The following is a 22,779-nucleotide window of genomic DNA, read 5'->3' as shown; positions in this document are numbered from 1 at the left end:
AAGTTCATTTACACAGAAGTGTATTAGAAAGATATGCATTATTTTGCACTGATTTTGCATTGATTTTTCTATATTTTTTTTTATCAAATTCCTCTCTATAATAATACATTGAAACTGTGGGGGTGAATATTAACTCTCTCAAGGAACAGGGCAGATAGCAAAATTGAAAGATAATTCTCTGTATTATCATCTTCAGAACATTAGAAACTGAGTACTGCTAAATTAACCTAATCAGTAAACTAGAACAATAATCTTAGTTTTCCTGATTGCTGTTAAAACATAGAGCTTATTCAGTGCTTTATAAAGGCACTATAGAACTATGCAAAGATAAGTGGCTCGTGCCTGTAATCCTTAACTACTCAGAAAGCTGAGGTCTGAGGATCATGGTTCAAGTCTAGGAAGGAAAGCTTGTGGACTCTTATCTACAAATAACCATCTAAATGACAAAAGTGGAGCTGTGGCTCAAGTGGTGGAGTGCCATCCTTGAGTGAAAACACATGATTGGTTACATCATTCTAAGGTGTAGTTTTTCTCATGTCATTGAACATTTATCAGAAGTTTCTGACATGAAGTCTAAGCTATGAGTTCAGTAAATATATTTAAACATATTTTATATTTGTCAAGTATGTACATGTATTTGAATGCAAAAATGGGAGGCATTCCTACTGGGAATAAGGAAGAAGTCCTTAGTTAGTTTTCCTCTTGAAATACTGCATTAATTTGACTGAATTAACGCTACTTCAAATGACACTCAAACCAAACAAAATATTACCTGTAGCGGAGAAAACAACCACCATAAAATCAAAGATGTTCCACACAATAGTGAAATAGTAACAATGAAAGGAGATGATCTTCAGTACACACTCAACACTGTACAGGATCACAAAAACTACTTCAGTCCAGGTGAAAATGAAATCCATTTGAACACTTTGTTCATCATTTTGTATCGTGAGGGTTAGTGCTTGGAGACAGATAAGAACCATACTGACAACTTTAAAAACTCGACTTGTTACAATGTCAAAAATGCAGCCTTGGAACTTGTTCTGTATGTAAAGAAAAACAATTGCAATATTTTTACTAACAGAATATATATTGACAAACACAATCTTAGCTATGTATCTATCTGTATGTCTATTTATCTTGATGCTAGGGATCAAATCTGGGATCGTGGGCCAAGTGCCCTATCACTGAGTTAGATCCTGCCCCCTCCATGCACATACTTTTTTTTTTTAAATTGTAACTTTCTTCACCTAATAAGTAGAAAAACAAGTGAGGATTTAAAATTTTATAAAACTCTAACCACAGAGTGTAGTTAACCACCACTTAAAACAAAAACAACCATTCAAATTTTTGGCAAAGCGCTTATTTTGACCCAAAGTGTTGGAAATATAAACACAACTACGCAGACACAAAAATCAATAACTCTAGAGACATAATGCTTTATTACATAGGTTAATGTATATCATTGACATACAAATCCTCAGCCTAATTTTAACTATGCCAGTGATTGTATATGGAGATTCCCTTCTTGAATACTTGTTTGTTAAATATGTCATTTGAAATATGATGTAAAAATTAATGCTAATAAATTCTTTAATAAAAAGTTTTAAAATAAACTTCCATTTGTAAAGGAGAATAATTAAAACAATTTTTTTCTATTTTTATATGAGTGGGCAGGTTAAGTTTTATTTTGGATTCCTTGAATGTCTCAAAATATCTTTCAAATGTTTTAGGTTCAGCCACCACACAAAAAAAAATGTCTTGCCAAGTTCTCTTCCCCTTACTTTTTAATCCATATACATTTTTAAGGAAATATGACCCATATGTTTCTGATTCATTTACACTTAATTCATCAAGACGGTGTTCTGTAACAGCAGCGTGATGCCCAGTACATTTCTTAACCTTTTTATAAGCCATTTAAGCTCCTTTTTATTTAACAGGAAAGACACCAACAAATTCAAACCCTAGAAGCTTCATTTGAAATTCCTAACCCGCAGGATTCAAATTCACTTTCAACTTGGCAAGAGCATTTCACTTCTCCAATGTTTTTCCAAGTTCCTTGGTTCAATGTTCTCTCATTCTGAATGCCTCATTATCATCAGATATCAATTATGTTTTCTAAACTGTCATTCATGTTCTTCTAATGAGTTTCATCATACAATGTTCTATCTAACATCCCAATATAAAGCTAAACAAATGGGAGAATTTCACCATACAAGGAGTGGGTGAAGAAAATCCCTTTTCAGGAATATTGGCCAATTCTCCATCTGAAGAAAAAGATGCTAAAAGAAGCATCAGTAGGTTATCAAGGGGTTTACTTCTGCTTTCAACAGTAGTCTCACAAATAGAAAATCAGATCTGGGTACTTCACACCTTCCTATTTTGGGTATTTGTTTCATCTAACAATAAAAATGCCTTTAGTGTTCAAAGCACTATGTAGAACAATGTAGATTACATAAGGTCTTCCTGTGATACCTTTTTATTGCAATATAGATCACTTGGTTTTGTAACCTTATATGCAACAGCATCATTTCTGTTCATAGTAAGAAAGTTCAGCTTTATCATGTCTCTGTTCATACTCCACACAAGAAAAGAGACTCATATCCAAATGATTTATAGCAAATATCATGAGTGCATGGCATATGCATGTGTGTTATGCATGGATTACATGCTTCCCAGATGATTTTGTAGGTCATGGTTACCGCTAAAAGCAACTTTTTGTTTTTTTTGTTTTTTGCCAGTCCTGGGCTTGAGCTCAGGGCCTGAGCACTGTCCTTGGACTTTCTCAAGGCTAGCACTCTACCACTTGAGCCTCAGCACCACTTCCGGCTTTTTTCTATGTATGTGGTACCGAGGAATCGAACCCGGGTCTTCATGCATGCTAGGCAAGCACTTTAACCACTAGGCCAAACTCCCGGCCCCTAAAAGCAACTTTTTGAAGCTTCATAAATTATCTAGACATTTTCTTACTCTTGGGCGAGGCACTGATGTTTCAGAGTCTTCATACATCATCAACCTCTTTAGTGCACGGTACTGTTTCTTCTGTTGGGTTGTTATAAAGATATTTGTGCCTCCCTGGTAATATTTTGAAGAAAAGGCTATTAAGTTTGTTTATCCAAATTATTCATTGCACTAGCATACATTTTTTTAAAATTTGGCAATTTGTGACCTAATTCCATTCAAAATCATGCTTGGGCACATTTGACTTTCTATACAAAAAATTCACATGAAGCACACAGGGGGAATATGCTGGTACTGAGTGATTTTTTTCAAATAATATTTTGGTGCACTTTTGTGTACATATTCAACCCTCTGTTCACCTTTGAGTTTACTGAAGATGTCCTCTTGATAGAGAGAAATGAAAAATTATCTGTTGAGGAGATTTGGGAGCCTTTTATAAGAAGAATTCAAATCAATAAATAAAGTTTATGTGCACCTCTTAACAAGAAGGGGTAAATGGAATTACTGAACTTTTATCTTTAGCGGGTCATAGTCAGTATGTTTTATAGAGACTATCAGAAAGGTTTTAAACTTCAAAAGTACATTGTGTTTAATTCTTCACAGAGCCTTATATAGCTTTGTGTTTCTACTCTTAATTTCAGTATCTCAAGCATGCTGTGAAATTGAATAATGTTAGAATAACGTAAGAATTCAGTAATTAATGTCCTAAGTGAAAAACTGGTCATTTAACACTGATAGGGTTCACCGCCATGAATCTGGGATGCAAATTCTAGAATGTTACCATCCCATTGGGTCAAATCTGCCACATCCACTCAAAACCACTCTTGATCATCCTGGCTCTCCACAACCGCCTGGTTAATGGAGCCATGGAGTATTTTGGATCACATTAAGAAAATGGCTCCAATATGATGAGGTGATTGTAAGTGGAACTTCAAAATGATTATCTCTTTGATCTGTCATTTCTATTTGATAGAAAAAAGGTCATTTAGCAGGGCATATGAGTGGATTTAGATCACCTTTTAAGAGCTTTTCATTTGTGGAAATCCACAACAAAAGAAGGGAGAAATACAGGGAGAAACGGTGTTTTTCTTTCAGAGTCTTCACATATTTGTAACAGTTATTTTTCAACACATTATTACTTAAAATGCATAAAAATGTATGTAATTTATAATTTTCAGACTTGCATGATTATGTTTTGAATAAGAATAAATATTGTAGCAACACGTAACAATGTGCAAGAGCATCAGTCATTATGTAATTTGAGGTAATTTTATAAATGTGTCTGATTTTTTCTTAGTATTTATGAACAAAGAATATTTATACTTATCTTTACTCTGTGCTTGTTGAAATTAGCAATAATAGCACCAATCAGCATAGTTAGGGGAAGAAATACTCCAAAGATAATAAAGTGGAGAAAGTATAAATACATGTAGAGGTTGTTTTCAAAGGAAGGCTGCATTTCTATCTAAAATTGAATTAAAAATAAGGAAGATATGTTATTTATTAATTGAAAATGTATTCAATTGAATTTTGACATTTATTTCCCTCCTAAGGCTTAAGTTTACACAGTTTAAACACGTTTTCCAAGCAATACATTAGACATAGTTTATTCCTCTTTACTGTAGGAAATTTTAAATATACAATATTTAGGCACAACCTGAGTATTTAAAATAAAATTGAACATTATGTTAAGTGTTGTTATTTCAGGATGGACTATACTAGTTGTTTGGAAATGTCTAGAATTTGTAAAATACCTAAGCAGAATGTATCTGTATCAAAAAGCATATATTTAAAATAACTGTTATAGCTTTATTTGTTTAATTTTGTTGTATTTACACTTTTATTGTTTATTAGCATTTTGAAATGCGTTTTATAAAACAATTCATCACAAGGAAATACTTGATTTGCTTTCTTGATTTTCATCTTAAAGTTTATGTCATTGGTTTAATTATTGCTACCAAGTGTCATAGTCTTCAAGTAGGCCTACTAGTCTTCAGTCATTGTGAACATTACTAAAGATGACATTACCCATATCCTTTGAATCCTGTCATTCAAATGTGAAAATTGGTCTCTTGTCTTTAACAGTACCTTTAAGAGGGTTTGTACTTACATGTGTAGAGTCAACAGCTGAATTCATAATATCAATCCATCCATTAAATGTTGCCTGTTATAAACAAAACATTTAATTTTTATAGAAATCTCTATGTTATAATAAATAAAAATAAAAATAAACTTGTTAATATTATAAAAGACTTGAAAGTATGGATTTTCACACTTGAACATATTGTATAATTGAAGTATGCAATTATTTTAATTGTTAATTGTTTTACTTAGTTTATCCTTAAAAAAGGGAAAATAGAGCAGGGGATGGTTACTAAGTACATCCTCTCAAATATCATATATATATATACATATGTATATATGATACTTCTCTGAATAAATAAAGATGAAATAGTATACTCCTTCATGTCTACTAGATATTGATTCATCAAGTAGCAAAAACAATCTGGGCACCAATGGTTTGTGCCTAAAATCCAGTTACCCAGGAGTTTGATATCTGAGGATAGAGGTTTAAAGTCAGCCTGGGCAGGAAAGTTCATGTGACTCTTATCTTTAATTGACTGCTTCCAAAAACCAGAAGTAGAATGGGTCCAGTAGTGGACCTCTATCCTTGAGCAAAGAAACTCAGGGGCAGTGCCTGAGTTTAAGTCATAGGACCAGCACAATACCAACAACAAAGAAATAGAATAAAAGCAGCAGTAACTCAATTGGCACAAAGAATTGAAATTCTATTATCAGGTATTAATTTGGAAAATAATTTTGGCCAGGATCTGTCATTTCTTTTCCAGTGGCTCATCTTAATCCTTCTGTCAACAGGAAGTCTCTTTCCCCTTTGTCTCTTTATGGGAGCCTAATATAATATATTCTGTAACATTGTATTAACTAATAACTGTTTTATAACTGAATGGATTCATCACCCACATTTTTTAACTATTCAGTATACAATGTAGAAAACCATAAACTTAATTTCTTTTCTTTTTCTTTTACAAAAAGTTTTAAAAGTATACTTACTACTTGAAGCAGAGAAAGAAAACCATTTCCAACATTATCAAAGTTCAGTTTTGCATTTTCCCATGGCACGGTTTCATTAAAGAAAAGGCTTTCACATTGACTCTTGTTTGTAACCTCAAATACAGGAAATTTTTCTCCACTTGTTGGGTCAAAGCAGGCATAGAAAGTACCAGCAAATAAGTTCACTCCCATCACACTGAAAACCAGCCAGATCATAAGGCAGACCAGAAACACATTTAAAGCAGGTAAAGTTGTTTTCATCAATGCTCTCACAACCACCTGTCATTAAAAATAGGTATGTCCGGTAAGAAATGTGAAATTATTGTAATTTTTGATGAAGTAGAAAATACTATTTGATATAAGTGAGATATATGGGAAAGAAACCAAAAAGGTTTATTTAAATATTTAGCAGACAACATGCAAGTAATGGAATAACTACACAGAAAGTCAATTTAATGAAAATGCATGTTAAATAGTCTATCATTTCAAATCTTTGTAGTAAAATATCAGTAGGGGGTAACAAAGCTAAGTAGTACAAACATGTCTTTTGGGGTTTTTTTTTTGTGAGTTATAGAGCTTGAACTTAACCTGGGCTCTGTCACTGAGCTCTTCAGCTCAAGGCTACCTCTCTATCCTTGAGCCAAGCCCCACTACCCATTTCCAAGAGGTTAATTGGAGATAAGAGTCTCAGTTCCATAGGCTCAATTGTTTCCCTCGTTGGTAATAATTAGTACACATCTAGGACTCTCCTAGCAGAGGATTATAATAGAAAACCTAGATTCATAAGGTCATATAGGATGAGACTAAATGAAAAGATCTCTAGGATATGGAAACAAGAGCTTTATCTTGTGTGATTGTTATTCTTAATCTACTATGTTATTTCTCTTTTGCTGCCCTTTGGTCAATCTCATATTGTTACTGTATCTGACTGTGTTACCTTTGATTGTATATACATTTGAGTATATGAAATAGAAAAGGGAAGGGGGGAAACAAGATGATTGGGAGGGAGTGGGAGGAGGAAAATGGGGGAAAGAAACATGAGAATGGGTATCAATGTGTGAGAAGTAATGCGCCTACTAACTGGTGAATGTAACTGTAAGTCCTCTATACATGACATTAAAAAAAATTCTCAGTTCCTTTTGTACCTGGACTGGCTTTGAACCTTGATCTTCAGATCTCAGTCTCCTGAGCAGCTAGGATTACAGAGGTGCACCACCATGCCTGGCTCAAATATATCTTAATTTCTGTAATTTAACATACATTTGAGCCTCTGTATTGCATCAGAATTGTTCAAAATAAATAAACCTGTGTTTGTGTGAGATTATCTAGGAAATATGTAAATGGAGAATGGTGGCTATCTATTGAGAATTGACTCTCAGGGAGGATGGGCCTACAAAGTGCCAGGGAAGGAGTGAGATGGGGAATAAAAAGCCCACCAGGCCAGGAATATGATGGAAGTCTGGGAATCCACTGGTTTGGCAAACACTGCATTGTAAGTGGTAACTCAACCTCAATCCTATTTCGTTCAATTTAATTTTATGGTCAGGGTGATGTGCAGTGGAGTTACAGTCACATACTTATGATATTGCGTGCATTTCTTGTTGAGCATGGTTATCCCATCCCAAGTTTTTCTCCTAGTTTTCCTCGCCACTAAAACTTTTTACACCATTGGTGAATCATGCTAGACTGGGAAGAAAGGCAGAGTAATCCATTACCTATATTTTAGTACTAGGAACACTCTATAATCATTGTCTTAATTTCCTTCATGCAACATTGGCCCTTTTCTAGAGTTGAATCTATTTAATTTTCTTCACATTGGTCAGATAAGGTTTAACAATGAAGTGAAACAGAAAGGACAAATGTGTGCGATGTATGATTTTTATTCTGAAGTTCAAATGTCTGCTTGTTCAGTAAATATTTAGTGTGTACAATAGTTTGAAATTTAAAAAGTAATCCAACTTAGCAATGTTTCATTTTCTGACCATTGTGGATTTTCTAAATGGAGAAATTTAAACTTGCATATCTATATGTGTTAAAAAGATATTATTTTCAAAGTAAATTTTATGATTTAGCTATTAGTTTCACTTCCTTATCTTTTTAGTTCTCATATCTTTAGATCAATAAGAACCTAATTATACAAAGCAAACTACGAAGTAGAGTATGAGATTTTGTTGTATTAATGAGGTTAAAGGTCCTAGTGAGAAGGTAACACAATGTATTAGCTTTTGGAAATGTAGTCCTTAGTAAAACCCAGACACTAGTTCAGAAACTGTTGTCTTACCTTCATTCTTTCAAATTGAGAGAGAACTCTGAGACCCCGAAGGAATTTAATGGAAGTAAGTGGTTTTAGGTCTTCCCGAGTTTTTCCTATTAAGCTGAGACAAAACACCTATATAGACAGATATTTTTGAAAAGAGTCAATATGATCACAGTAATTGAAAGCATATATAAAGTAACCTTTGAATTTACTATGAAAATGTACAGTCAAACTCTACTAATGTATCTATGAAATGCTTTAAAATACTTTAATATTAGCTTAACAATATCTTAAGAAATCATCAATGTAGATGAACGTATTTTTTTCTCTTTCCCTTTTCATTCCTTTTTATTGGTGGTAATTGAGTTTGAACTCATGACTTCAAGCTTCCTAAGCAAGCACTATTTCTTTTGAGTCATACTACAATCCATTTGTCCTCAAACAATAATCCTCTCAACCTCCCCCTGCCAAATAGCTGGAACTGTACACACATATGACTCTACTCAGCTGTCTGTCCTTTTATGGTATATTAGGAAGATGGCAATGAACATGTCTTTGAAGTATGTGGATAATTCACATAAGAATAACATCTATATTAAACTGTGACTAGAAAAGGTTTGGCATGAGTGGAAGCTTAATTTGCAAGAATAATTTTGAAGAATAAGGTTAATTCTTACAACTCATCAACAGTATATTGAAGACTTTCCTTGTTACAGACATCCATTTTCATTCAACAAACATTATTATCACTTTAATGGGATGGGAATTTCTCTAGGCATAGAAAGAAAGGATGGAATAAAACAGAAAAAATATCTCTACTGGTAGAAATTGTCTTTTAGTGTGGGAAAAACTGAAAGCAAAATGAAGGAATGAATCATATATTAATAGGGGTTATGAAGATGAAAATGTCACAGTACTGAAATGGTTTGCAGTTTAGAATGTATACTGAAAGATCTAAATTGCATAGTTTCATTTTGGCCATGACATAAACAACAACAAACTTTCAGTGGAAGAATAAGTACAGACCCTGAAGTGGAAGTAACGTTGACTGGGAACTTGAAAGTGTTGGTAGATGAATGTATCCACTGACATGACAGGGAGGAGAAGAAGTGGCAGCTATGAACAGATTCTTTAGCCTTGTGTATCTTTATTGATAAATATTGTTTAGGATGGTTGGAATGTTTAGGAAGCAGTTCCAAAAGGGAAATACAGAAATTCCATAATTCTCACTCTTATTTTTTTTGTGTGTGGGTTATGGAGCTTGAACTGGGCCTGGGCACTGGGCTCTTCAGCTGAAAGCTACCACCCTACCCCACTTCCTGTTTTCTAGAGGTTGGAGTTAAAGAGTCCCAGGTCCTTTTGTGCACAGATTGGCTTTGAACCTTGATACTCAGATCTCAGTCTCCTGAGTAGCTAGGATTACATGCATGAGCCACTGCACCCAGCCCATAAGTTTCACTCTTCTTGGTACTTGGAAAAAGATTTAAAATGTTAGCACAAACAAGAATGCCAATGTAAAATGAATGGCACTGATTCAAAGGAGCAATTCAATAATGTGGGTCCTGGTGAAATTTCTAATAAATAGTTATAGACATACTATTTAAAAATAAAATTAAGAGACATATATTTTCATGATATGTCACAAGCTCTTCAGTTATCATAGGGTCCATAGGTGAGTTATTACAATAATGAGAAGTATAGTATTGAGAGAATGTTAAGTATTAGAATGATAACATATTGATGAATGTTAAAAACTGTGGATACTCTGAAAGTACACAGATCTGGAAAAGGAATTGTAATTAAAGGAACATGAAACAAATCAATTGCTTTTCAAACTTTCTTCAAAATACATACAATAACAACCATGAAATCCAGCTTGTACCAGCCATTGGAGAAATATGCTTTAAAACCATATGCTATCCACTTTAGAAGCATTTCCAGAATGAAGATATAGGTGAAGATCATGTCAGCATATTCTAATAAGATTTTAATAGTCTTCCGCTGATCAATATATATATCCTCAAAAGCCTGTGGGTCAAAATGTAAGGATTACAATAAATATAATTTCTGAAGCTCTGACACTGAAAGGAGTGACATTCTAACTCCAACAAAACTTCTTTAGAATTTTAGTAATAATAAAGTAGTCCATATCACAATCACAAACCTGTATATATAAATAATTCATAATGAAAAATAAATGAAATAAGAGGAAATTTGGAAAAGTTAGGCATAGTTGGATAGTATCATATATTCTTTTTTAACCACTATAATGAGACAAAATGGTCTTCACTATATTTAACAAGATATGGCATCTATTATTTTACCTTATATATAATATACCATTTACTTTTCAGGTACATGTTGAGTATTGTAGTTGATTGAATTGAGTTGTACCAATAGCTACTATTCATCTCTGAATACAACTGAATACAATTCTCTATGAAGAATTGCCTCTACCACACAGGAATACCTAGGAGATAGTAGGAGGAAAGCAACTCAAAGATGGCTAACTAACATAAAGAGAGGAAAATTAGAAATCTCACTCAGAGTGGAAGTCCATGGTATATTTTGGAGTCCAGAACTTCTCTGAGAGATCAGACTTACATCAAGTATGACTTGAGGGCCATGTGGGAAATACCCTAGAGCACTCACCTCTTTATGATTTGCCTTGAACTCCTGTCCTTACCATTTATGGACTAACAGTATCTCCTCATATAGTAGTTAGGAAGTTTCTGGTAGTGCGGAAGAAGGAAAAGTGTGAGCCAGACTGAGCATCTGGTACATAAGTAGGAATCGGTAAGGTGAACTGAAGGAAGTAAGAGAGGTTGCCTGCATCTTGATCTTCAGTGTGTGGGAGGATATTTTTTTGTTTTTGTTTTTATTTCCCTATGGTGGCTTTAATAGATTATCACCACCCAAATATAAACGCTTACAGATCTTGAAGTCAGATATCTGAAAATCAGTTTTGTGAAGGCAAAATGAAAGTGCCTGGAGACAGACATTTTTCCAGACAGAATATTCAGGGATTGGGTATTGGGGAACACACTATGTCTTCACTACACTCAAGGATAAACTGTCACTTGGTCACTTTGGGTTTCTTATAATATAGTAGTGGGTAAAAGAGTGACCAGCTAGCAGGAATAATTGGCCATGGTTATCATGAAGAAGTAGATACTACAACCAAAGAAAAGGAGGAAAAAATAAAGAAGCATATAAAAGCTGAATCTATTATTAAAAAGTTGAAAAAAAGGGAAACTAATCTATGGCAGTTGAAGTACATATACTGGCTTTTCATGTGGCCAGAAGTTACAATGAGGAGTCACAGTATAATTACAGTTACAATTAAATGCCAGGACTGTGAAATTCTGGAATTCAGGTGAGGTGATGATCAGTAATTCTGGGTATCCCTAAATGTATGCAGTGCACTATATGTATGATAGATACTAATTTATACTTTAGAAATACACACAGCCATGTGATGAGGGCTCATTCTTGTAATTCTGTCAACCCAGGAGCCTGAGCTCTAAGGACCAAGTTTTGAAGCCAGCCCAAGCAGAAAAGTCTATAAAACTCTTACCTACCTCCACTTAACTGCCACCAACAACCAAAAAAAGGCAGAAGTACAGTTATGGTCCAAGTGGTAGAGTGTTAGCACTGAGCAAACTCAGAGACAGATCCCAAGCCCGGAATCCAAACTCCACTGCTAAATGTGCTACTCAACAACGAATTTTCATATATCAAACACCAACCAATTCCCTACATACTCTAAATTTCTTAATTAACTACATAAATGTCAGCATGCGATAAGCTTTAAATATATTAGACTTTTTAAGCTCTCCCTCTCTCCCTCCCTCCCTCCCTCCTCTCTCTCTCTCTCCCTCCCTCCCTCCCTCCCTCCCTCCCTCCCTCCCTCCCTCCCTCTCTCTCTCTCTCTCTCTCTCTCTCTCTCTCTCTCTCTCTCTCTCTCTCTCTCTCTCTCTCTCTCTCTCTCTCTCCTCTCTCTTATGTTGGAATAATAGCTTTGGGGATTTTTTTTACCATAGCCTACTTAGACATTTAGCTACTATGAACACATTCCCTACTCAAATTTGGTTAAGTAAAATGTGAAATTAGCACATGGACCCATATATATGGTATAAATTTCCCTAGTTAATAAACTTAGATTGAAGAATGAATACTTTGTACTTCCATAGCCCTTCAAAAGGCATGCCATAGCAGGAAGAATTTCAATACAAAACTTTAGACTCTATTACAGAGCTATAGTGACCAAAACATCTTGGTACTGGAACAAGAATATGCGTGAAGACCAATGGAATAGAACTGAGGACCCAGATATTAACCCACAGACCTATGGCCACCTAATTTTTGATAAGGGAGCCAAAAAAGAGAATGAAAGAAAGACAGCCTCTTCAACAAGTGGTGCTGGTAAAACTGGTTAGCACCTACAGAAAACTAAAGTTGGATCCTTCTTTGTCAACCTGCACCAGGATTAACTCCAAATGGATCAAAGACCTGGACATATAAGCAGATACACTGAAAACGTTATAAGAAGGAATAAGAGATACGCTAGGTCTCCTTAGCACAAGTTGAAACTTTTTAAAATAAGGACCCAGAAACACAACAAATCAGAGAAAGTCTGGATAAGTGTGACTGCATTAAACTGCAGAGATTCTGTATCGCAAAGGACATAGTTAGCAAACTAGCTAGAAAGCCTACAGAGTGGGAGAAGATCTTCACTAACCATACAATGGACAAAGGCCTCATATCTAAAATATATCAACAGCTCAAAAAACTGAATCACTCCAAAACTAATCTCCAAAGAAACAACCATCTCATTAAAAGATGAGCCAAAGACTTAAAGAGAGTCTTCTCTGAAGAAGAAATAAGAATGGCCTATAGACACATGAAGAAATGCTCAACATCTCTGGCCATAAAATAAATGCAAATCAAAACAGCTCTAAGATTCTACCTCACTCCAGTTAGAATGGCCAGGATCAAGAAATCTAATATCAACAGATGCTGGAGGGGATGTGGCCAGGAGGGATCACCACTACACGGTTAGTGGGAGTACAAACTCGTCCAACCACTATGGAAAGCAGTATGGCAGTTCTTCAAAAGACTAAACATAGAACTCCCCTATGACCCAGAAATAAAACTACTTGGCATTTAGCCAATCGTCCAGAAGCAAGGACATACTAAATCTACTAGCACATCAATGTTCATTGCAGCACTATTTACCATAGCAAAGATATGGAACCAACCCAGATGCCCCTCAGTTGATGACTGGATCAACAAGATGTGGTATTTGTACACAATGGAATTCTATGCTGCTTTCAGAAAGAATGACATCGCCCCATTTCTTAGGAAATGGAAAGACTTAGAAAAAATCATATTAAGTGAAGTAAGCCAGACTCAAAGGAACATAGGCTCAATGGTTTCCCTCATTTGTCATAATCAGCAGAAACCTTGGGCTCTCCTAGCAGAGATTTGCAATAGAGCAAAACCTAGATACATAAGGCCATATAGTAAGATGCTAAATGAAAGGACCTCCAGAATGTAGAAACAAAAGCCATATAATGAATGACTGTTGTCCTTAATGCACTACGTATCTCTCAGCTCTTTTGCTGTCCCTTGGTTATCTCATATGGTTATAGTATTTTACCTTGTTATCTGATATATTGTATATATGCTTATTTGGTTATTTGGAATAGGATAGGAAAGGGGGGAAAACAAGATGAGGGGCGGGGTGGAGCAGAGGGATATGGGCACCAAGACATGAGAAAGGGTATCAATGTTTGTGAAGTAATGCACCTCTATCTGTTGAATATAATGTAACACTTATATTAATTACAATAAAAATATTTGAAAAAATATAAAAAATAAAAATCAGTTAATAGTCAAAAAATGGCATGCCATACTTCTCTTTCCTTATTGCGCACCTGGAACTATTTTAGTTTAGATGTTTAAATTATTAATTTCTTTCATGAATAAAATATAATTGAAATTAGAAGATTTTTATATCTACTTTAATTCCTTCTTGCCATTACAGTTCACACCTTCTGCTGTTGTTGTTTGTTTCTGTCATTGTTGTTTTTATTCATTGTAGAGCTTGACCTCAGGGCTGGGTGCTCTCTCTGAGTCCCTTTTGCTCAAGGTTAACACTCTGGTACTTTGAGCCACAGAGATACTTCAGTTTTGGAGGGATTAATTGGTGATAAGATTCCCACTGGGACTTTTCCCTGGGCTTTGAACCATGACCTCCTGAGTAGTTAGGAATGCAGTTATGAGCACCGGTACCAGGCTTATATATTTTTCCAACTATATTATTTATGTAATTTTTACACTTAAATTTAATATTAAATTTAATATTGCATGATGCATATGGAAACTGTAAAACAGAATTTCCAAAATTAAATAACAGACTATTAAAGCTGGTGTGATATTAAACATGCTTGGGAAATGTAGTCTAGCGAGGTGACTTTGTCAAAGAACCAGACTACCCTGTCTGTTCACTTACCAAAGCACCAGTGCTGAGAAGACTGACAAGGCCAATGAAACCCTTAAACCAAATGTTTTCTACAATCTTGCAGCAGGTCTTCCTTATGTTCTGCCAAATCTTTCCTTTTCTAGATTGTTTGCTGATTTGACCAATTGAAGATCTCCGCCTATAACCTGTTAGGAATGAAATGGTTAAAGGCAAATATCTAGAAAACTCAGGAGAAATAAACATCCTAAATATTATCCTGAAGGCTTCAGCCACTATTGACAGACTAAGAAATGGATGTCAAGTTATTGTCAACATTAATGAAACATGTTTCTTGCTTTGTCTTCAATGTCCTTGGGTTTACCTGGGTAAAAATAGCCTCATTCTTTTTTTTTCTTTAATGTTTATTAGTCTTATTCTAAAGATTGAATTTTAATTACTTACCAGTGGTCATTTGATGATTTCTCAATGCTTTCAAGGGACCAAATCTGTAGTAAGTTGCTAATTGTGCCAATAAATCAACTTAAATTATAAGCCATCAGAGATTAATATTATAGATGATGTATTAGACAATAGGAGCTCTATATTGTATAGTCATATTCATGTGAAACATATAACTATTTCACCATTAAAATTTGTTTTCCTATGAAAATTGTAATGCTTTTTATAATAAGTAAAATATTGTCTTTAATTCATAATATGAAAAAGGTATCAATCAATACATGTATCTATAATATAGCATCTCACATATAATTTACATTACACTAAATATGCAAAAATAATAAAATTATTTTACATTATAGACACACCTCTGGCTTTGTCTATGTATGTGGTACTGAGGAATTGAACACAAGTCTTTGTGCATGCTAGGCAAGCACTCTACCACTAGGCCAAATCCCGGCCCTAAGGAACTCTTTAAGATTGAAAACAAACCTGGGGCCTGGAGTTTGGCCTAGTGGTAAAGTGCTTGCCTAGCATGCACAAAGACCTGGGTTCAATTCCTCGGTTCCACATACATAAAAAAAAAAAGCTGGAACTGGTGCTGAGGCTCAAGGGGTAGAGCTCTAGCCTTGAGAAAGTCCAAGGACAGTGCTCAGGTCCTGAGTTCAAGCCCCAGCACTGGCAAAAAAAAAATGGTTTGTTGAGGGACTCTGTGACTTACAAATGTAATCTTAGCTACTCAGAAGGCTGAGATCTGAGGATCAAGGTTCAAAGACAGCCTGGGGACAAAGGGACCTAAGACTCTTATCTCCAGTTAACCTCTAGAAAATGGGAAGTTGGGCTTGGCTCAAGGGTAGAGTGGTAGCCTTGAGCTGAAGAGCTCAGAGACAGCGCCTAGGCCAGTTCAAACCCATGATTCACAAAAAAAAACAAATAAAATGATTGAAAACAAACAAAAAAAATCCCGTTATTTAAGAGTCTAATTTCAGTAAAATTTCCTTAGAAATTTTTTCTTACCATGCCTTGGCTTTTCATGTCCATAGACCATTTCTTCTTCTTCTGAGATAGCTATATCGACAGTACTGCATTCTGATGAGCTAGATTGCTTTATTTTCTAAAAACATACAGTCCCACCAAAAATTATTCTAATGTTTAATTTCTTCAGTATAGTTATGGCTTATTTTATTTTTTTCAGAACAAAATTATTTATAGAAAAAACACGTTCAAGTTTAAGAAAAGACTTCATGCCACTTTTAACACTGATGTCAAAAGGCATTGTCATAAGTTTAAACTGCAATTAATATATATACATATAAATATATAATTGAATCTAGAATAACCTTAGGTTAAATTTAGCATTTAGTTAAGAATATTTTACTCATCAATATTTATACACAATCTAATTTATGAAAGAAAATTTTCACAGTACAGAATTTGCATAACTTTAATACCTTTGAACCAAATGTATACACTTCAAATATATACAAAGTACTTAGGAACATTTCAAAACAGTTTAGGCCCATAAAATGTATTTTTCATATATCATCTTAAGATTACGTTTGAATTAATCCTTAAAAATAATAAATGTAAGTAGTGCTGTGGCTCAAGTGGTAGAGTGCTACCTTTCTTCTTGAAAGAAATTTTATTCCAGTTTTTTGCGTTGTTGTTTTGAGTTTTTTTGGTTCGGTTTTTGGGCTTGAACTCTGTGTCTGGGCATTCTCCTTGATCTCTTCAGCTCAAGGCTACCACCCTATCCCTGGAGCCACAGCACCACTTTCAGTTTTCTAGTGGTTAATTGGAGATAAGAGTCTCATGGACTTTAGTACCCTGGTTGGCTTTAAACTGCTATCCTCAGATCTCAGCCTCCTGAGTAGCTAAGATTACAGGCATATCCAGTTATTATTCCAATTTTCTTAATGCAACTAATGGGGTGCCATTCACACTAATTCAATTATATGAACAGCATAAAAAATCACTCCCTTATCCTAAAAATAAGTAGATAATAATGCCACAGACTTTCTTGTACTTGTTATCAGTGATGAATTGGCTATAAAGCCACAAACAAGTGAAGTGGGACAAAGGGACAAGGAATGGGGCCATGACAGTATTGTGAAAGTAACACACAAGCTGTATGGTGAGATGGGCCTTTCTTCTATTCTGCTTCTGATTGAAGTTCAATGCTGGCTAAGCCAAAGTCCTGTGGTGATAATGATGATGACATAATTTGCCCTTAATTATACATTTTATTGAATGATTTATTGTCATTAAATACTTTCTACATGAATTTTACTGCAGACTTTGTAGTAGTATTTTGAAGAACTCTTCATGAATCCTCTAACGTGATGAATTATATAATAAACAGCAATTTTATCCCCAATTGGATAAAATTATTCATGAAGGTAAAGAAATGTGATGGGTACAATTTTCTTGAATGGTATTAATTAAAGTTAAGTGTATGGGAAGAATAAAAGTGCTTCTGAATCATTGAAACTGAACTTCTGGACCATTTTGAGAATCCATTGAAGGCAATGCTTATCAAACCAGAACAAATATGGGGAATAAGGTGGTGCCAGATGCATTGGAGACCTGCAGACATCTTTTGTCATTTTCCAAGTCCTTTGAGTGATCTAATTCCTGAGTGAAGGCCAAAGCAAGAAGCTCACAGTACACGTGTACTTTCTGTACATACCACTTCCTATAAAACTACACCTCCTCCTATTAACTCATTACACTATTTACAAATGGGAAAAAGAAAACTTTTCTGGAATGGCACATACTTAAAATGTCTAGGTTATATTCTTTTTTCAAAGAATATATTTGAAAAAAGTGATTCTAGAGGGTGGAGAATTAGCTCAGTGGAAGAGCACTTGCATGAGAAGTGCAAGGCTTTTAGTTCATTCCTCATCTCTGCAAAAAATAATTAGGAAGAGAGGGGATATGTGACTTTTATTATTTCCCCCAGCTTGGGGTCTATTTTTGATGCTATGAGGCATTTGCAACTCTCTATTTATTTACTATTACAATTTAATTTGATATTTTAATGTTGCAGAAATTGATTAGATAGATGTCTAGAATTTTAGCAAACAAGAAAGAGTATTTTCCCTGTTAAGGCCAACTTCGCATTTTGAGAAAAATAAAGTTCAAGAAAGCTGGGAGACTTTGCCATTCTTCCACTTGATCTATACAAATTTAGGTGTCTGCAGAATGCTTTCCATAACTCCAAACTGCCTTCTTATTAATTTACAAAAGTAACGATTATGCCATCTAATGTACTCTTTTTTTTTTTTTTTGCCAGTCCTGGGCTTGAGCTCAGGGCCTGAGCACTGTCCTTGGACTTTCTCAAGGCTAGAGCTCTACCACTTGAGCTTCAGCTCCACTTCTGGCTTTTTTCTATGTATGTGGTACCGAGGAATCAAACCCGGGTCTTCATGCATGCTAGGCAAGCACTTTAACCACTAGGCCAAACTCCCCGCCCACCATCTAATGTACTCTAAGTGCAAACTGGAGAGCAGACATTGTTCTTTATAGTATTGTAATTTTTTTGCCTTATCGCTAGTATCCTTCCTTGAAAGTACCAGTTTGTCCTCAATTACAGATGAGGAAAATAACATTTAGAAGGTTTAAGTACTCTGATTAAGAACATAGGGTTAACAGCTAGGGGTGGTGGACGTAGCACTGAATGGATCACCTGACTCACACATCAATACTGAACTACATCCTTGTCAAAAATAAAACCAAAAAACAATAAACCAGCTCTAAGCAGTCAGGATAATATAACATCTTACCTCTTTGCTGTCTCTGTTCCCTGACATGCTCCGAATTTCCTTGTTATCCAGGTTTTCTATCTCAGATTCTCCTGAAGCAATTGGTACCGTTTCTGAGGCACTAAGGCTTGGCCTGAGTGACTGACTCTTGTTTTCAGTCAATGGGATTTTCTCTGCACTGCTGCTTTTGTCCTTATCTTTCAGGAAATCTTGGGTGTAACTCAGTTCAGAAAGGGTATGGTCAGAAATATTCTCTTTAGTATAAGTATCACTCATATGGTCTACTGGGTCCTTTGGAACATTTTGCTTTTTGCAAAGCACTTTACTGAGAACATAACTCATTCCTTTCTTTATCCTTCCCATTGCCAGCTGGATGTTTTTTATTTCATTGCTCTCTCTGGTTGTAACATCCTTATATGAACTAAATGAACTCACCAATGCCACAAACAGGTATAGTACCTAAAGAAAAAGTTAAAATGAGATTAAATATCTCACTTTTTGTCTGATTTTAAATAAAAGAAAACGAGCTAGAAATGCTAACATGAGATTTGAAAACAAACCATATGAACACCATTGCTATTCAGTAGTGTCAGATGCAATACTAACAATTCCTATGACCAGAATGCATTTCAAGCTCACAATATCCAGTGCATCATTGTCTGTTCTTTTTGAAAGATGAAAATTTCAAGCTCCAATGGATGTCAAATATCAAAGGTCATGCAGATTATACTTAATTCTATTTCATTATAAAACTCATATCATCAAGGCAGACTTTAATTCAAGATAAGAATATGTATTGCAGTATTGATAATTGACTTCATTTCAGCCCTTATCCTCTGAAGACTGAAATGACTTTGCCAAACAGAGGAATCAACCACAGCGTAGCCATTCATGGTCCTGAAACTAACATATGTCGTTTGTTGAGACATGTATTCACAGGTACTAGGTAGGTGCAGATTTTCTTTGTAAAGCCTTGTTCAAATAAGAAATAGATAATGTTAAAGGGGTTGTTCCTGATATGCTATCTTATGTGATTGCTGTTCTTAATGCACTATGTTATTTCTCTTCTCTTTTTTTTGCCCTTATGGTTAATCTCATATTGTTACTGTATCTGACTTTGTTATCTGGTATATCGTATATATGTTTATTTGTTTATTTAAAATAGGGAAGGGAAAGGGGAAAACAAGATGATTCAGAAGAGGTACAGGGAGGAAAACAGAGACAAAACCATGAGAAGGTATATCAATGTGTGAGAAGTAATGCACCAACTACCTGACAAATATAACTGTAACCCCTCTATTAATTATCCTGACAATAAAATAAAGATAAAAAAGCTAAGATATAGTTGTCTTCTAACTTTAATATCATTGAGAAACATGTCTAAATCAGTTCTCAAAGATTCAGGTTTAGATTTTGTTTGAAATTCTAGGACACTTAATATGTTTTTGTGCTGTATTATTGCAGATTTGAATTTATTATCCAGATTTTTAAATAATAATGTGCACATTTGACATTCTGAAGGATTTTCTCATTCTCGTTATTTAAATTTTTGACTTATTTTGTTTTATTTAGATTTTCTCATCTTTCTGTTATTTTTGTACCTTTATTAATGGGCTTAAATATAATATTTTCATTCACATATTATATGCTATTTTAGAGGGGAAAGTTCAAATTGCATATACCATGCTGAACATGTACATTTTCCTATGTACATTTATACATAGAGTCACATCATATTTGTCTACTTGTGTTTCAGATTTCTCTAAATGCAAAATCTAAATTTAAAAATATTTTATTCCATTTGTGTTTATATATATATAATATGTGGTTGTTTCTTTTTCCTCCTTTTTTGCTTAAGGAGTAGGCCTAGTGGCCAATTGGAAAGGATAGTGGGCAAAACATAATGACAGAGCAGTTACAGTTAGACAATCACTTTCTATTAGACAATCACTGCTGAGAAAAAACAAATAACAAATAAATGTTCATCATAAAATGAATTATAGTATGGACAAAAGAGTATATATTCTAGGATTTGTACAATGAAAGTATACCTTGTACTTATTATGTTTTTATGAGTTTATAAGAATTTTTAAATTTCTTATACAATACATCACACATATATGCATACAAATATAGAGAGAATGTTAAAAGTCTGAAATCTATTCAATGTTAAAAGAACAAAATACTCCAGAAAAGTAGTATAAAAAACAACTTTAGAGCATTTTAACCTCCAGTTGCTTTGATCTGATGTGCTACAATAATAATAATAATAATAATAATAATAATAATAATAATAATAATAATCACAACTCCTAAGGGAAGAAAAAGGAAACTCAGGCTTGCAAATGTCTGAAGATACTGAAGGATCACTTTTTCTGTGATTAAGTTAATTTTTATAAGAGAGAAAACTCATAATTATTATACACTAGCTTTCATTTTAGCACTATTTGTAGTCAGATTTAAAGGACATATTTAACATTTCTGCTGAGTTAAAAGATAAAATGATGGACATCAAGAAAAACATTAAAAAAATTCTCCTGAAAATTGCTTTTATTTTCCTCAAATATAGCCACATATTGAGTGAGAAGTAGGTAGTCAGATAAAATAGTGCCACAAACAAGAAACAAATGCAGATTTAGTTCAGTAATTTTTTTGCTTTGGAATCAAATTGGATTTGATACATATTGAGATAGTTTATTTTAATATTATGTAAACTATATATTTACATGTATTTGACTTGGCAAATATATGCACATAGAATATCACATTTATGATTTTAAAAATTAAACTCTATTTTGTATTATTATTTTTTCTTTTCCTGTTTGCCTCCACTATTGTTTGATTTTTGAGACCTTAACCAGATATTATAGTTCAGTGGGTCGCAACTGTCTAAACATAGGCCTACTTGGAAAGAAAGTGTGTGTGTAAGAAACCAATAGCTCTAAAAGAGATTGCAGATATAGCTGAAGCTGTACAGCAGGAACAATCAAACCTAGAAAGTGCAAGACTGAGTTGAAGCTTCAGTACCAGTCAAAAAAGAAATCAAAGTTCTATAAAAAGATTTTTAAAATTTCTAAATAATTAAAACATAATCTATGCATTTGAGGTAAATAATTTCTACATAACGAGTAAATGCAAACTTTTAAAATTATGTATAGTGTACTAGGTTATTTCACCTAGTTACAAGAACATCGGAGCAGGCATTTCAGTTTTGCTCAAAGTCTCACTAATGCAGGCACATTTAGAGAAGCTATCATATGTTTATGGTTGTTTTTAAGGCTTTTGAGAAAAGCACTTGATCTTTATGGCATATGAATAAAATGAAAATATTACATTTTTCCTGTAACAACCAATTTTATGAGCCATATCATTTTCTTAGAAGCAGTAAAATCTTTTATTTACTTCATTTAAAACCAGTTCAATTATAAGAGAAGTTTAAAGTAGAAGCTCATGCTGCAAGATATTACATAGCAATTTTACAAGCTTTATTGCACATTCAATCAAGGCAGGTTCTTTTTTTGTTTACTTGTTTGTTTTTCTGTTTTATTTTTCTGTTATGAAAACCATTGTTATGTTCACATATCCATAAAACCAGAATCTCTGGGAGTAGATTTAAGACACTAGTGTATTATCTGTAATTCCCGGGGTAATTCTATGTGCAGGCAAGTTTGACAACCAGTGTTTTATATAAGTGCTTCTTAAAGCATAATGGGTGGTCAAACCACCCGGGGCTATTTTTAGAACAGACAATGCTTCTGCAAATCTGGGGTGGGCTCCAAGGGCATTCATTTTTGATTATA

At 34.2% G+C, this 22,779-nt stretch overlaps 1 protein-coding gene across 1 annotated transcript in view; it reads right to left on the bottom strand.

Moving 5' to 3' along the window:
- The window catches only part of Scn7a (sodium voltage-gated channel alpha subunit 7), a 49,880-nt gene that overhangs the window by 2,552 nt on the left and 24,549 nt on the right, over positions 1–22,779 (bottom strand). The window contains exons 14-23 of the mRNA XM_090342711.1: positions 19,001–19,438; positions 16,233–16,329; positions 14,808–14,962; positions 10,145–10,318; positions 8,315–8,422; positions 6,034–6,312; positions 5,072–5,125; positions 4,289–4,426; positions 2,971–3,078; positions 773–1,043 (exon numbers count right to left, since the gene is read on the bottom strand). Of these exons, the coding sequence (XP_090198837.1) occupies positions 773–1,043; positions 2,971–3,078; positions 4,289–4,426; positions 5,072–5,125; positions 6,034–6,312; positions 8,315–8,422; positions 10,145–10,318; positions 14,808–14,962; positions 16,233–16,329; positions 19,001–19,438 (1,822 nt within the window). The remainder of the gene's footprint in view (positions 1–772; positions 1,044–2,970; positions 3,079–4,288; positions 4,427–5,071; positions 5,126–6,033; positions 6,313–8,314; positions 8,423–10,144; positions 10,319–14,807; positions 14,963–16,232; positions 16,330–19,000; positions 19,439–22,779) is intronic.

The sequence above is a fragment of the Megascapheus bottae genome, chromosome 12 (genome assembly GCF_031878675.1).
Source record: "Megascapheus bottae isolate mThoBot1 chromosome 12, mThoBot2.hap1, whole genome shotgun sequence".
NCBI classification, from domain to species: Eukaryota; Metazoa; Chordata; class Mammalia; order Rodentia; family Geomyidae; genus Megascapheus; species Megascapheus bottae.
This window is presented reverse-complemented; position numbering and strand designations above follow the sequence as displayed.